General features: G+C 54.0%; 1 protein-coding gene across 1 annotated transcript in view; it reads left to right on the top strand.

The window, feature by feature from the left end:
• LOC107109903 (cytochrome P450 2F5-like) overlaps positions 1–14891 on the top strand; it is a 16665-nt gene extending 1774 nt beyond the window's left edge. The window contains exons 2-9 of the mRNA XM_015410610.1: positions 2859–3021; positions 4349–4498; positions 5699–5859; positions 7312–7488; positions 8674–8815; positions 9841–10028; positions 11483–11624; positions 14511–14891. Of these exons, the coding sequence (XP_015266096.1) occupies positions 2859–3021; positions 4349–4498; positions 5699–5859; positions 7312–7488; positions 8674–8815; positions 9841–10028; positions 11483–11624; positions 14511–14698 (1311 nt within the window). The 3' untranslated portion in view covers positions 14699–14891. The remainder of the gene's footprint in view (positions 1–2858; positions 3022–4348; positions 4499–5698; positions 5860–7311; positions 7489–8673; positions 8816–9840; positions 10029–11482; positions 11625–14510) is intronic.
• The last annotated feature ends 1313 nt before the right edge of the window (positions 14892–16204 follow it).

The following is a 16204-nucleotide window of genomic DNA, read 5'->3' as shown; positions in this document are numbered from 1 at the left end:
GACAGGGCAGCTCCCAGGCAGGGCCGGCTGCAGCTTATTTTGCACCCTAGGCGAGGATCCCTTCTGCCCCCCCCCCGGTGCCCCCACCAATTTTCAAAAATAAATGCATTTTAGGAAGAATGAAAAACACAAATAATCAAGAAACTCCCAGAGTAAGGGGCCGGGTGCAGTTTGGTGCCCCTAAGGGCCGTCCCGCTCTAGGCAATCGCCTAGATCGCCTAGTGTGTGAGCCGGCCCTGACTACAGCGGAGGTTGGTTCATAACTAAAGAGGGGGAAAGGTCGCACACCCCCTCCCCAAGATCCCTTAATGAAGAAAAAGAAGCAGAAGAGGAGGAGGAGGAGGTTGGATTTATACCCCGCCCTCCTCTCGGAGTCTCAGAGGGGCTTACAATCTCCTTTCCCTCCCCCTCCCCACAACAGGCACCCTGGGAGGTAGGTGGGGCTGGGAGAGTTCTGACTGAGGACTGCTCCTGAGAGAACAGCTCTGAGATAACTTGTGACTGACCCAAGGTCACTCCAGCAGCTGCACATGGAGGAGTGGGGAATCAAACCCGGTTGTCCCAGATTAGCGTCTGCGTTCATAACCGCTACACCAACGGCGTGAGCGGCATCTTGCAGAAGCTCACATTGAAACACATGTTCGTTTTGCTCGGCCAGGTTTTCATGGCTCCCTCTTTGTAGGTTTTATTAAGTCAGCTGGAGCCTGGCTAGGGTTGCCAAACCTCCAGGTAGTGCTGAACTAGTAAGGAAAAACAACTGTGATATGATAACGAAGCCTAGTTTGAGGAAAGTAAAAAGGTAAAGGTTCCCTTGCTCGAAAGCCAGTCAAATCCGACTCTAGGGTTGCGGTGCTCATCTCCGTTTCAAAGCCGAAGAGCCAGCGCTGTCTGAAGATGTTTCCATGGTCATGTGGCCGGCATGACTAAACACCAAGGCACACGGAACGCTGTGACCTTCCCACCGAAGTGGTCCCTATTTATCTACTTGCAATTTCTTGCTTTCCAACTGCTCGGTTAGCAGGAGCTGGAACTAGAGACGGGAGCTCACTCCGTCATGCGGCACACTCGGGTCTCGAACTGCTGAACTACCGACCTTCCACAGCCTGCAGTTCAGCGTCTTAACCACTTGATCCACCGCAGCTCCTAGTTGGGGAAAGTATATCTTCTTTAATTTTCTTTGAAGCGAATCGGTCTCAGGTTTTTCTTAAACTGGTCTCAAGTTTTCCTTGACGGTATAGCGCTCCATAGACTGCTTTCAAGCGTTCTTGAAAGAATTTTAGAGGGCAGCACGCAGCGGCTTTTCACATAGCAAGATGACGGAAACGATGTAAATCACAAAAGGGAGAGAGAGCAAAAAATACAAAATGGTCTCATCTGATGAAACACCAGGTGAGATGGTCTACGGAGCGCTCTACCGTCAAGAAAAACGTGAGACCAGTTTAAGGAAAACTGGAGACCCAGTTCACTTCAAAGGAGATTAAAGGAGATATATTTCCCCCCCAAACTCGTCGGTTTCGTTATTATATCGCGGTTGTTTCTCCTTACGAGTCCAGCGACTGGAGATCTCCTGCTTTGGCCGCTCACCTCCAGATGACGAAGATCAGTCCCCCTGGAGGAGACGGCCTCTTTGGAAGGCGCACTGTGTGGCAGTCTACCCCACTGGGGTCTCTCCCCCACCCAAAACCCCTCCAGTCTCCCCTCCCCCCAAAAAAAAATCTCCAGGGATTTCCCAACCCAGAGCTGGGAACTCGAGTGCCTGCGGTTTTTTCTTCAGTCCCCAAGGAGGAGCTGACGGCCTTCTGCACATGGTCTGGATCCTTACCCCAGTAGAGCAAGCTGCAGCTCCACAGGGCCATGTCAGGCCAGGGAAACGGAGGGGGGGCAATAGAAAAAGCCCCCTCCACAGTCCCACGCCAGGCTGGGCCACTGTTTACAAAGGCCTTGTTTTCAAACAGAACTCTGGACTGGCGCACCGATTCAGAGCCGCTTCCCAGCCCTGCTCCCTTTTCCCCACAGATTCAGGTTCTAAATTATCTCCCTTTTTTGACGAGTGAATGCCTCTTTGTTCTTATTTGGAGGGAATGAAATGTCACAAAGGTGGGGAAATCCCTTCCAGATATAGGTTCCTTTATTCCACGACTGTTCAATCTCTATTTTCTGAAAGCTGCGCTTCATTCACTGGCTTCAATGAGCATAGGGCTTAACATAAGGACATAAGAGAAGCCAATATTGGATCAGGCCAATGGCCCATCCAGTCCAACATTCTGTCTCACACAGTGGACAAAAATCCCAGGCGCCATCAGGAGGTCCAGCAGTGGGGCCGAGACACTAGAAGCCCTCCCACTCTTGCCCCCCACAAGCACCAAGAATACAGAGCATCCCTTGGCCCAGACCGAGAGTTCCTATCTATAGGTAAAGGTAAAGGTTTCCCTTGCTTGAAAGCCAGTTGAATCCGACTCTAGGGATGTGGTGCTCATCTCTGTTTCTAAGCCAAAGAGCCAGTGCTGTCCAAAGACGTTCCTGTGGTCATGTGGCCAGCATGACTACACGCCAAGGTGCATGGAACGCTGTTACCTTCCCACCAAAGTGGTACCTATCTATATCTGTACCTTGTGGCTAATAGCCACTGATGGACCTCTGCTCCATATGCTTATCCAGTTCCCTCTTGAAGCCGTCCTCCCACGGCAGTGAATTCTATGCGTTCATCACTCTTTGGGTGAAGAAGGACTTCCTTTTATCCATTCTAACATCACGCCCATAGTTTTCGCTCTGCTAAAGTAAGATTTCTTAAAGAAAACTGGCACAACTCTGCAAGCGGTGCTTGCCCGACTAACACCGAGTCTCCCTCCTCCACCCAGCTCAGCCAGAAGTACGGCCCGGTCTACACCATCCACCTCGGCTCGCTGCCTTGCGTGGTCCTCTGCGGTTACCAAGCGGTGAAGGAAGCCCTGGTGGACCAAGCCGACGACTTCAGCGACCGGGGAGAGTTCCCCGTCTTCTACCGCTTCACTCAGGGCAACGGTAAGAGGGCTGCCGTGTTCCCTCCAAGCTGAGTTAGTGTGAGCTAGCTCACAGCTTTTTAGCCTCTGGCTCACACATTTTTGTCTCCGCTCAGGGAGGAGGGCTCCAGAGCAAACCGATTTCCGCAGCAGCCAAATCACTCACAACTTGAATGCCCGTAGCTCACAAAGTTTTGCTCACAAGACTCTACAGCTTAGACTTAGAGGGAGTGTTGGAGGGCTGCCCCCACCCCAAAGCCCTGCCGGCTGCAACGGCGGCATCGACATGGGGGGGGGTGTTGCTCAAGGGCAGAACCGGGGCTTGCAGTACAGCCCTGCAACACTCATGAATTGAGAGACAGTGTGGTCTAGTGGCTACAGTTTTGGACTAGGAGCTGGCAGACCCAGGTTGGAATCCACGCTCTGGCGTGGAAGCCCGCTGGGTGACCTTGGGCCAGTCACACTCTCAGCCTCACCTGCCTCACAGGGTTGTTGTTGTGAGTATAAAACAGAGGAGAGGCAAATGACATAAGCTACGTTTGGGTCCCAGCGAGGAGATGGGTGAGATATAAATAAAGTAAATAAATAAAAGTAAGGATTAATGTGGGCACCGTCCACCAGGAAGTTCCCCAATACAAGCACCATTGAGGAGAAGAAGAGATTGGATTTATACCCCGCCCTTCACTCGGAGTCTTAGAGCGGCTGACAAACTCCTTTCCCTCCCCCTCCCCACAACAGGCACACTGTGAGGTGGGTGGGGCTGAGAGGGCTCTTTCGAGGACTGCCCTTGAGAGAACAGCTCTGAGAGAACTGGTGACTGACCCAAGGTCACCTAGCTGGCTGCAAGTGGAGGAGTGGGGGATCAAACCCGGTTCTCCCAGAGTAGAGTCCGCGCACTTAACCACTACACCAAATTGAAATGGACTAAAACTGTAGAACAGCACCATGGTGGATTGGGCCCTGAGCCTCGTGATAAGGCCATCGCAGGGATCTTGTCAGGGAGGTTTTAGGTATGGGACGGCACATCACCTTGAATGTCCTTGGGCAGAAACGTTATGAAAGGAAGAAGCGCAAGTCCTCCGTGCTGCAGAAGGTAAGCAGTGTTCCCTCTAAGCTGAGTTAGTGTGAGCTAGCTCAGTTTTTTAGCCTCCGGCTCACACATTTTTGTCTTGGCTCAGGAAGGATGGGGCTCCTGAGCAAAGTGATTTATGCAGCAGCCAAATCGCTGGTTTACAGTTTTAATGCCAGCGGCAGCTCACAAAGTAGAATTTTTGCTCACAAGACTCCACAGCTTAGAGGGAGCCTTGCTGGTCAGCCCCTCCCTCCCTCCCTCCCTCCTCTCCCTGCAGGCATCGCCTTCTCCAATGGGGACAAGTGGAAGGTGCTGCGGCGCTTTGCCCTGCAGACGCTGAAGAATTTCGGGATGGGAAGAAGCAGCGTTGAGGAGCGGATCCAAGAGGAGGCCCAGTGCCTCGTGCGAGAGTTCCGGAAAACCGGAGGTAGGTGTTGGGGAAACAGGCAAAAATACTTAAATACTCAAGAGTTTGCAATAGATCTTTCCTTCACTGGAGAGGAGACATTTCTTTCTATGGAAAAAAAGCTTTATTTCTAAGGGAAGGGTTCACTGGGAGACTACAAAACAACAGCGATATCTAGAGCTACATTTTCACATCTTTACCGCTACAGACCACATGGTCACACAACAATGGAGATTCTGCTTCTTCTTGACCCCTAGAAGGAAGTCACCTGAACACAGTAACCGATGATTGCTACGTAGTAAACAGACTTAGATTTTTCCCGGGGTATCTCCCCATTGGCTCTGAGCCAAGTTTCCTTTCCAGGTCAGTCTAAACAATAGTACACTAGGTAGAGCAGATTAACCCTATAATGGCTGAAATCCCGGCCCTGCACCTCACATATTTTCAACGGTAGGGACCTGGCCTGACGTCAGGGGTGGACTCCCGGCCATCACTACGAGAGAGCAGGATGGGTTGGGGTGCGTGCCGCTCAGGGCTCATTTCGTAGAAAAAAAGGTGCAGGAGCTCATTAGCATAACTCATTGGCATGACTTATTTGCACATGCCACACCCCCTGACATCACCGGAAGTGTGTCAGAAGGCAACGCCCACCGCTCAGGCTCACCTGGACTGTTTTGGATGGCTAGCTATGGGGGGGGGGGAACGTGCAGATCTGTCCTCACAGAGGAGGGAGAGCTTGTACCTGAATAAAACTTGGTCTTAAAGGTGCCACTGGACTGTTTTGGACCCGGGGGCCGGGGCTCTGCAACTTACCTGGCTGCTTCTTGCTCTGACTGAGGGCTGCTGGGAGCAGGGGGTGGGGCTTGTGGCATGTGCCTGCCCCCTTGGGCTCTTTACTGCCGGAGCTCTGCTCCTGTGTGCTCCTGCAGGAAACGACCCCTGAGTGCCGCCTCTCTTTGGCCAGAGAAGGTTCACCTGCCAGGATCTCTCTCCTTCTGGAGAACCCCCACCCTGTCTGGGAGGGTGGCAGCCATGAAGGGAAGGCAGGATTGGCCCCTGTGATTGCATCACACCAGGCGGTAACATTCGTGGGGGGGGGACACACAAAGAGAAGCAGATGATCCCAGAGGAGCCAGCCTCAGCCTCACCGGTGGTGGCCCCTGCAGTCCTTGGCCCCACCCCCACCCCAGCATCGCCCGCCTCTCCTCCCTCTCCGTACAGGGGCTCCCTTCAACCCCATCAACCTCGTCTGCCGCGCCGTCTCCAACGTCATCTGCTCCGTGGTTTTCGGCAACCGCTTTGACTACGAAGACGCCGACTTCCTCACCCTGCTGGACCACTTCAACGAAAACTTCAAGATCATGAGCTCATTTTGGGGGGAGGTGAGCAGTGGTGGGGGGGGACAGGGAGGGGGGCTGTAAAGGGTGGTCTGTGCTGGGAGGTGAGGAGGGTCCGTGCACGGTCGGGAGAGAGCTTTTGCGTGGAGAGCAAAAGTGTCGGGTTGGGCGCGGAATTCCATTTAGTTCCCTGGCCCAGACTTCACGGGCGGCTTTGAGTGATGTGTTTGGTGACACACACCCCTCCCCTACTCCGCCCCCACGGAACCCAGAACAGCAAAGGGTCCACTTTAGAGTCCAGTCAGGCACCTTTAAGACCAACAAAGGTTTATTCAAGGTATGAGCTTTTGTGTGTGCAAAGCACACTTTTTCAAATACATTGGAAAGGCAGATGAGGTTCTACACTTATAGACCGGGACTTAACAGCCAATTAACATGTAACATGACGATGTTTAAGTCATGCAAAGTGAAAAACTAACAAGGTTAGAAGGTACTTATACACTTAAGCAGGTACTTAACTTGTATTTGGAAAAGTGTGCACACACACACAAAAGCTCATACCTTGAATAAACCTTTCTTCGTCTTAACAGTGCCACCGGACTCTAAATTTGGTCTACTGCTTCAGACCTACCTGGACTTAGCAAAGGATCCAGATGAGGAGCTCTGGCCAAGTGCATGTCAAGATTTGGGTTCAGAACATAAGAGATGCCAATGCTGGATCAGGCCAATGGACCATCCAGTCCAACACTCTGTGTCACGCAGTGGCCAAAAATACCAGGTGCCCTCAGGAGGTCCACCAGTGGGGCCAGGACACTAGAAGCCCTCCCACTGTTGCCCCCCCCCAAGCACCAAGAAGACAGAGCATCACTTGCCCCAGACTGAGAGTTCCTATCTATGCTTTGTGGCTAATAGCCACTGATGGACCTCTGCTCCATATGTTTATCCAATTCCCTTTTGAAGCCGTCCATGCTTGTAGCTGCAACCACCTCATGTGGCAGAGAATTCCACCTGTTCATCTCTCTCTGGGTGAAGGACTTCCTTTTATCCGTTCTAACCCGACTGCTCAGCAATTTCATTGGGTGCCCATGAGTTCTTGTATTGTGAGAAAGGGAGAAAGGGTTTGACAGAGTCTTCATACTGGGGGAAGAGACTTTGTGGGTGGCAATTTTTAATAGAACGTAATGAAACAGACTAATGAACTCTTAAGGCATGCCGTGCCACTACACCAGAATGAAACCAGGACAAAACTTCTGCCTTTTCCTGATTCTTTCCCAATTTTCCTCTCTCTCTGGCTTCTGGAGCTGCCTTCTTAGAATCTTCCTGTCACTCATCTTTCATTATGTACCCTTTCCTTGACTTTAATTAACTAATTAATTGCTCAAAAGGATCCATTAATCAGGAACAAGAAAATGTCGGGGTGAGGTGTGTGTATGTATGAAAATCTGGGGGGGGCTTTTGGAACAAAAGAATACCTGCTGGTTGCACCCCTTTGTCCAGCTCTACAACATCTTCCCCCGGTTCATGGACCTCCTGCCGGGGCCCCACCAGCAAATCTTCCGCAACTTCGAGAAACTGCGGCAGTTTATAGCTGAGCGTGTTCGCAGGCACCAAGAGAGCATCGATCCCAGCGACCCGCGAGACTTCATCGACTGCTTCCTGATCCGCATGGAACAGGTATTTGAAAGGCACCCACGGGAGGGACCCTCAGGCGCGGGGCCCCTGGTTTAGTGACGGATTTGGAAGTCCATCTTCCCCTCTCCTGTTTCTGCTCCAGGCGGTTAGTGGCAGCGTCACCCTGGTTGATTTTAAAATGTTTTTTATCCCACCCTTGCCAGAGGTTCAGTTCAGCTGCCAACAAACCCAATTGGTATCACGACACTGAGTGTTTTGCCTTAGCTGAAACTCCGTGTTAACCTCAATATATACTGCCTGGCAGACAGAGTCCCTTGTCAGTTGAAGGACTCACAGTTCCCTAAAGGGGCCACTTAAAAATGGCACAGAGACGGCTGGTAGCTCTGAATGGGGCAGGGGAGGGCACGGCAGCAGTTTGGTGTAGTGGTTAAGTGTGCGGACTCTAATCTGGGAGAACCGGGTTTGATTCCCCACTCCTCCACTTGCACCTGCTGATGTGACCTTGGGTCAGTCACAAGCTCTGGCACAGCTGTCCTTGAAAAAGAGCAGTTTGTGTCAGAGTTCTCTCAGCCCCACCCACCTCACAGGGTGTCAGTTGTGGGGAGGGGGAGGGAAAGGCGTTTGTAAGCTGCTCTGAGACTCCAAGTGAAGGGCGGGGGATAAATCCAATCTCTTCTCTTCTTCTTCTTCTTGAAACCCCCCCCCCACCTTGCCTGGGGAGGAAGAGAAGCTGGGGAACTGTCAGGAATTTGGAAAGAAGAAGAGGAGGAGGAGGAGGAGGAGGAGACTGGATTTATACCCCGCCCTTCACTACCAATGGAAGTCTCAGAGCGGCTTAAAATCTCCTTTCCCTTCCCCTCCCCACAACAGACACCCTGTGAGGTGGGTGAGGCTGAGAGAGCTCTGACAGAAACTGCTCTTTTTCAAGAACAGCTCTGAAAGAACTTGTGACTGACCCAAGGTCATCCAGCAGGTGCAAGTGTAGGCGTGGGGAATCAAACCCAGTTCTCCGAGATTAGAGTCCGCGCGCTTAACCACAACGCCAAACTGGAAAGTGAGAATGACCTGAGGTATCTGCAGGGGGGGGTGATGGCCAGCAACTCCCTGCCCCACATGCTCAGCGGGGGGGGGGGGGGGGCCAAAATGGCACCAGCCCAGCTCAGAACAGAGATTGGGGGGGGGGAGCCTTCCCTTCCGGGTGGCCTCCACTGTCGCCCTGTTTTGCAGGAGAAGCAAGACCCGCTGAGCCATTTCCACACGGAGACGCTGGTGATGACCACCCACAACCTGTTCTTCGGGGGCACCGAGACCACCAGCACCACCCTGCGGTACAGCTTCCTGATCCTCATGAAGTACCCCGAAGTGGCAGGTGAGCCCCTGCATGCCCCCCCCCCGGCTCAGTTTCATTCTCCCCGGTGGGAAGTGAGGGTCGCGGTCCCCTGGTCCGTCACCCCACCACCACCACGGAGTCCTGTGTGAATTAAGAGTCTAAGCACAAACTCTGTGCAAGCAATTGCTTTTCCAATGCGAGCTCTGGGACTGCAGGGGTGTCGTTTGGTGTGGTGGTCAGGAGCACAGACTCTAATTTGGGATAACCAGAACAAAGTTTGAGTCCAGTGGCACCTTTAAGACCAACAAAGTTTTATTCAAGGTGTGAGCTTTCGTGTTGTGTTTGTTGTGTTTCGTGTTTGTGTTTGTTGGTCTTAAAGGTGCCATTGGACTCAAACTTTGTTTATTGCTTCAGACCAACACGACGACCCACCTTGGGAATAACTAGGTTTGATTCCCCACTCCTCCTCCACATGCAGCTGCTGGAGTAACCTTGGGTCAGCCACAAGTTCTCTCAGAGCTGTTCTCTCCAGGCCAGTCCTCAGGAGAGCTCTCTCAGCCCCACCTACCTCACAGGGTGTCTGTTGTGGGGAGGGGGAGGGAAAGGAGACTGTAAGCCGCTCTGAGACTCCTACGGGTAGTGAAGGGCGGGGTATAAATCCAGTCACTTCTTCTTCATCATCAGTCAGCCCTTCTGGGACCCGGTTTGGGCCCCCCCCCACTCACTTAGATCACCACCACCCCTGCCACCCACAACTGGAGAGCTCTTGAAGACAGAAAGGGCCTTGCAGGCTATTAGATAGGGTTCCCAACTCCAGGTTGGCAAAGTTCTTGTAATTTTTGTTTCATGCCTGGGAAGGGCAGCTTCGGGGGGGGGGGGGGGGCTAAGCAGGGATGTGATGCAGCCCATTAACTCCAGGGGGGCTGGTCTCTGTCGCTCAGCTGTCATTCCAGGAGGGCTCCAGGACCCACCTGGAGGTTGGTAACCAGGCATTAGTCCACCGTCTCCCTCTCTCCCCCCCACCATCCACATTCACTGCCTCCTATCTGTCTGTCTGTCTGCAGCGCAAGTCCACCAGGAGATCGACCAAGTGATCGGGCACGAACGCGCCCCCTGCCTGGCAGACCGCAAGCTCATGCCGTACACGGATGCCGTCATCTATGAGATCCAGCGCTTCATCTCCATCTTGCCCATGGGGCTGCCCCGTGCCGTCACGCGGGACACGCCCTTCCGGGACTTCCTGCTTCCCAAGGTACGACAGTGGCAGGGCCAGCCTTCTGCGCCTCGGTTCCCAGTTTGGTGTAGGGGTTAAGAGAGGGTGGCAGACTCTAATCTGGGAGAGCCGGGTTTGATTCCCCCACTCCTCCTCCGCATGCCGCCAGCTGGGTGACTGGGTCAGTCGCAAGTTCTCTCGGAGCTGTTCTCTCAAGAGCAGTCCAAGAGAGAGCTCTCTCGGCTTCGCCTACCTCACAGGCAATGTTCCCTCTAAACTGTAGAGTCCTGTGAGCAAAAATTCTACTTTGTGAGCTACCGGCATTAAAGTTGTGAGCAGGTGATTTGGCTACTGCATAAATTAGTGTGTTCTGGAGCCATCCTTCCTGAGCTGAGACAAAAATGTGTGAGCCGGAGGCTAAGAAACTGTGAGCTAGCTCACACTAACTCAGCTAAGAGGGAACACTGCTCACAGGGTGTCTGTCGTGGGGAGGGGAAGGGAAAGGAGTTTGTAAGCCGCTCTGAGACACCTTTGGGTAGTGAAGGGCCATGGGGTATAAATCCAATCTCTTCTTCTTCTCCACACACGTGTGTGAGAAAGATGCTCACTCTGTGCGTGCTTCGAACGTGCCTGAAATTCGGTGTAGCTTGAAATTCTCCCGGAATGAACCAGCCAGGACTCACTCCCAGTCTCCAGGCAAAGGCAGCTCTCCTGGGGAAACTGAGGCCATGCCGGTTCCAAAGCCAGGCTGGGCATAAGATGCTCACCATGACCCTAGACTTACGCTGTTCTAGCATTTCAGAGACAGAAGGGTTCTTTTTAGTGGGTTCCTACCAGTGTGCTGCAGTGGCTCAAGTGGTTAAGACGTTGAACTGCAGGCTGTGGAAAGTCAGTAGTTCAGCAGTTCGAGACCTGTGTGCGCCGCATGTCTCTAGTTCCAGCTCCTGCCAACCTAGCAGTTCGAAAGCAAGACATTGCAAGTAGATAAATAGGTACCACTTCGGTGGGAAGGTAACAGCGTTCCGTGCGCCTCAGTGTTTAGTCATGCCGGCCACATGACCACGGAAACATCTTCAGACAGTGCTGGCTCTTAGGCTTTGAAACGGAGATGAGCACTGCAACCCTAGAGTCGGATTCGACTGGCTTTCGAGCAAGGGAACCTTTACCTTTACCAGTGTGCTGAGGGACAAGTATGTCTCCTTTCTCTCTTGGATAAAGTGTGCTGTGCACACAAAAGCTCCTACCTTGAATAAACCTTTGTTGGTCTTAAAGGTGCCCCACCGGGCTCTAAATGTGTTGCGCTTTCTCTCTTGCTTTTCTGAAGATAAATAGCTGGCCACAACAATGTTCTGTAGGGCATTACACAGGTGGTTCAAGAAGAGTACCTCCTTCTTTGGGTGAGGGAAGCTGCGACCCCTACTGGCTGCACTCTCTCTCTCTCTCAATTCCTTTCAAATGTATGACCACAAGTCTCTCCTCCCCGCCACCAACAGGGCACCAACGTGATCCCCCTGCTGAGTTCGGTGCACTACGACCCGTCCCAGTTCAAGGACCCGGATTCCTTCAACCCAGCCAACTTCCTGGACGAAAAGAACGCCTTCAAAAGCAGTGATGCCTTCATGCCCTTTGCCCCAGGTATGGCGCTTGGGGGGAAGGGGGATTCCCCATCCCAAACCTGCAAGAAGGAACTGGGGTTTCAGCCTGTACCCCCCACCACACACACACACAGACGCGTAACTGGGAAGAGGGGCTTCCATTGTTAACACTCCAGAGGCGAGTGAGAAAAGGGGGGAAGAACCGAGAGGTAGCCCAAAAGGATGCAACGGAAAGAAGCATTAGATAAACATCTGGCGCAGAGGTCCCCCAGTGGCTGTTAGCCACAAGGTACAGAGCTGCGGTGGCTCAAGTGGTTAAGACGCTGAACTGCAGGCTGTGGAAGGTCGGTAGTTCAGCAGTTCGAGACCCGAGTGTGCCGCATGATGGAGTGAGCTCCCGTCTCTGGCCCCAGCTCCTGCCAGCCTAGCAGTTCGAAAGCAATAAATTGCAAGTAGATAAATAGGTACCACTTTGGTGGGAAGGTAACAGTGTTCCATGCGCCTCGGTGTTTAGTCATGCTGGCCACATGACCACGGAAACAACTTCAGACAGCGCTGGCTCTTCGGCTTTGAAACGGAGATGAGCACCGCAACCCTAGAGTCGGATTCCACTGGCTTTCAAGCGAGGGAACCTTTACCTTTGCAGATAGGAACTCTCAGGCTGGGGCAAGTGATGCTCTGTATTCTTGGTGTTTGTGGGGGGGGCAACAGGGAGAGGGCTTCTGGTGTCCTGGCCCCACTGCTGGACCTCCTGGTGGCCCCTGGTATCTTTGGCCACTGTGGGACACAGAGTGTTGGACTGGATGGGCCACTGGCCTGATCCAACATTGGCTTCTCTTATGTTCTTAAGCAGGAGCTTTGACATTTTATCCTCACCACAACCCTGTGAGGTAGGTTAGGCTGAAAGAGTTTGACTGGCCCAAGGTCACCCCGCAGTGAAGTGGCAGCTGCAAGCATAGCTTCCAATTTATGGCCACCCCAGCCAAGGGGCTTGAAGGCAAGTGAGGAGCAGAGGTGGTTTGCCCTTGCCTTCCTCTGCAGAGCCTTCCTTGGTGGTCTCCCTTCCAAGCACCGACCCTGCTGAGCTTCCGACTTAAGGCCACCCCAGCAAGGGGCTTCCAAGGCAAGGGAGAAGCAGAGGAGGGTTGCCCTTGCCTTCCTCTGCAGAGCCTTCCTTGGTGGTCTCCCTTCCAAGCACCGACCCTGCTGAGCTTCCGACTTAAGGCCACCCCAGCAAGGGGCTTCCAAGGCAAGGGAGAAGCAGAGGAGGGTTGCCCTTGCCTTCCTCTGCAGAGCCTTCCTTGGTGGTCTCCCTTCCAAGCACCGACCCTGCTGAGCTTCCGACTTAAGGCCACCCCAGCAAGGGGCTTCCAAGGCAAGGGAGAAGCAGAGGAGGGTTGCCCTTGCCTTCCTCTGCAGAGCCTTCCTTGGTGGTCTCCCTTCCAAGCACCGACCCTGCTGAGCTTCCGACTTAAGGCCACCCCAGCAAGGGGCTTCCAAGGCAAGGGAGAAGCAGAGGAGGGTTGCCCTTGCCTTCCTCTGCAGAGCCTTCCTTGGTGGTCTCCCTTCCAAGCACCGACCCTGCTGAGCTTCCGACTTAAGGCCACCCCAGCAAGGGGCTTCCAAGGCAAGGGAGAAGCAGAGGAGGGTTGCCCTTGCCTTCCTCTGCAGAGCCTTCCTTGGTGGTCTCCCTTCCAAGCACCGACCCTGCTGAGCTTCCGACTTAAGGCCACCCCAGCAAGGGGCTTCCAAGGCAAGGGAGAAGCAGAGGAGGGTTGCCCTTGCCTTCCTCTGCAGAGCCTTCCTTGGTGGTCTCCCTTCCAAGCACCGACCCTGCTGAGCTTCCGACTTAAGGCCACCCCAGCAAGGGGCTTCCAAGGCAAGGGAGAAGCAGAGGAGGGTTGCCCTTGCCTTCCTCTGCAGAGCCTTCCTTGGTGGTCTCCCTTCCAAGCACCGACCCTGCTGAGCTTCCGACTTAAGGCCACCCCAGCAAGGGGCTTCCAAGGCAAGGGAGAAGCAGAGGAGGGTTGCCCTTGCCTTCCTCTGCAGAGCCTTCCTTGGTGGTCTCCCTTCCAAGCACCGACCCTGCTGAGCTTCCGACTTAAGGCCACCCCAGCAAGGGGCTTCCAAGGCAAGGGAGAAGCAGAGGAGGGTTGCCCTTGCCTTCCTCTGCAGAGCCTTCCTTGGTGGGTTCCTTTTCCAACTACTGAGCCTGCTTCACTTCTGAGGTGTGATGTGATTTGGTTACACCACAAGTGTGAATTAGGGGGACGCATAGAACAAGATCTAGATACCCCGGGCACACCAGCATTTGCTTCACCCCAGGTTGGCAGAAGCTGGGGAAACATGGCTGAAAGGTAATCCCCCCTGCCCCCAGCAGTAAGCGTAAAGTACTTGCAACACACACACACACACACGGCAGAACTCTGAAACACAAGGAAGCCTTCTGGGAGGCATTCCGTCTGCCGTCTGACCACTGGCCTCGTCACGCAGTGTTCACCCTCTAAGCTGAGTGTGAGCCAGATCGCAGTTTTTTACCCTCCGGCTCACACATTTTTGTCTTAGCTCAGGAAGGATGGCTCCAGAGCAAACTAACTTATGCAGCAGCCAAATCGCTCGCTCACAACTTTAATGCCAGTGGCAGCTCACAAAGTAGAATTTTTGCTCACAGGGGCTCCATAGCTTAGAGGGAGCATTGCGAGTCATCAGTAAAGATGAGCAAAAGGTGCCCTCGGCAGTCAGTACGGAGGGGCTTGTTTCTAAACGTGAGAGATGTACCTTCTTCCTGGCGTCATCCGCTCGCCCGACTGCCAGCCTGCCAAGTGGCTCTGGGTGCACGTGCCAGAAGGAGGGCCAGCCACTGCCACAGAATCCCGGGCGGGGCTTGCCGGCTCACGCCCTCCTCTGCTCCTCTTCCCCCCTGCAGGGAAGCGGATCTGTCTGGGAGCCGGCCTGGCCCGCATGGAGATCTTCCTCTTCCTCACCACCCTCCTGCAGCACTTCGCCTTCCGGCCGCTGGTCGCCCCAGCTGAGATCGACCTGGCGCCCCAGTGCACCGGCCTGGGCAACATCCCACCCCCTTTCGAGTTCCAGGTCCTCCCTCGCCAGCCCTAGGAAGGGGCTAGCACCCCTACACCCACACGCGGACTGCCAGAGACACCAGCAAGCTGGGCAGTGGGCCGGAGAGAGGGCGACTCTTCACGCCACCCCCCAACCACCACCAGGGGCTGTGAACAATCCACGCTTTGGAACAGGCCCAAATTCCATTCCAGGGACTTGAACAACCGCCCTCTCTTTACATAATACATTCTGCTTTTCCTAGTCGGTTGTAAGGTCTATTTGGTGTCATGGTGAAGTGTGCGGACTCTTATCTGGGAGAACTGGGTTTGATTCCCCACTCCTCCACTCGCAGCTGCTGGAGGACCTTGGGCAGGCCATAGCTCTGATAAGAGTTGTTCTTGAGAAAGGGCGGTTTCTGTCAAGAGCTCTCTCAGCCCCGCCTACCTCACAGGGTGTCTGTTCTGGGGAGGGAAAGGAGTTTGTAAGCTGCTCTGAGACTCCTCTGGGTAGTGAAGGGCCAGAGGGTATAAATCCAATCTCCTCCTCTTCTTCTTCTCACTGATGGTGGGGGGTGGGGGTGGAAAGGACTGCCAGGGGGCAACAAGCGTATGATCGACCCCCTCACAGTGTCCTGGATGCAAGAGATCAACAGAGGTGGGTTCGCCATGGCCTGCCTCTGCGTAGCCACCAGTGTTCCCTCTAAGCTGAGTCAATGTGAGCTAGCTCAGTTCTTTTAGCCTCTGGCTCACACATCGGCTCAGAACGAATTGATGCGGCAGCCAAATCACCTGCTCACAACTTTAATGCCCGGAGCTCACAAGACTCCACGGCTTAGAGGGAGCTTCCTTGGTGGTCTCCCACCCAAGCACTAACAACCGGGGCCCACCTTGCTTAGCTTCCGAGATCCGAGGAGACTGGGCTAGGCTGGGGCACCCTGGGTGGGGCCTGCTTCTCACTCGGGGTCTGTCCACGTCGTCAGTCTGCAGCCCAACGCCTCCCTCTACACTGTGGAGTCTGGTGAGCCGAAATCCTACTTTGCGAGCTCCTGGCCTTAAAGTTGTGAGCGAGCGACTTGGCTGCGGCGTAAGATCAGCTTGCGCTGGAGCCCCATCCCTTCCTGAGCCAGGACAAAAATGTGTGCACCAGAGGCTAAAAAACTGTGAGCTGGCTCACGCTCACTCAGCTTAGGGGGAATACTGGTCTGCAGGCTACAGGCCCCCTCTCCTCTGACTCCCAACCAGAGGAGACTTGACCCAGCTGTTCCTCTCTGGCTTCTGAAATTAACCCGTCAGCATGTGATGAGGGAGAATCCCCAAGCCCCTGGGCCTGGCACACTTGGCATATGGCACAAAAGCAAGCAGGGGCTTGTACCAAACACATCCCCATTTGAGCCATGCCAGAAATGGTGGCTCTAGACAACCAAATGTGGTAGACAGCGTGCAGGCAAAAGAAGAGGGGGATCGGACGGGTGTTGAGGGTCCGGATGAGCTCTCCAATGAGGCTGTCGTGGACAAACAGAAGAACAGAAACGCCAGTGGTATGTGACCCCCCCCCCCCCAA

Source organism: Gekko japonicus, unplaced genomic scaffold (assembly GCF_001447785.1).
Source record: "Gekko japonicus isolate JY-2015 unplaced genomic scaffold, Gekko_japonicus_V1.1 scaffold4206, whole genome shotgun sequence".
NCBI classification, from domain to species: Eukaryota; Metazoa; Chordata; class Lepidosauria; order Squamata; family Gekkonidae; genus Gekko; species Gekko japonicus.
The sequence above is the reverse complement of the archived record's forward strand: the minus strand, read 5'-3'. Positions and strand labels throughout refer to the sequence as shown.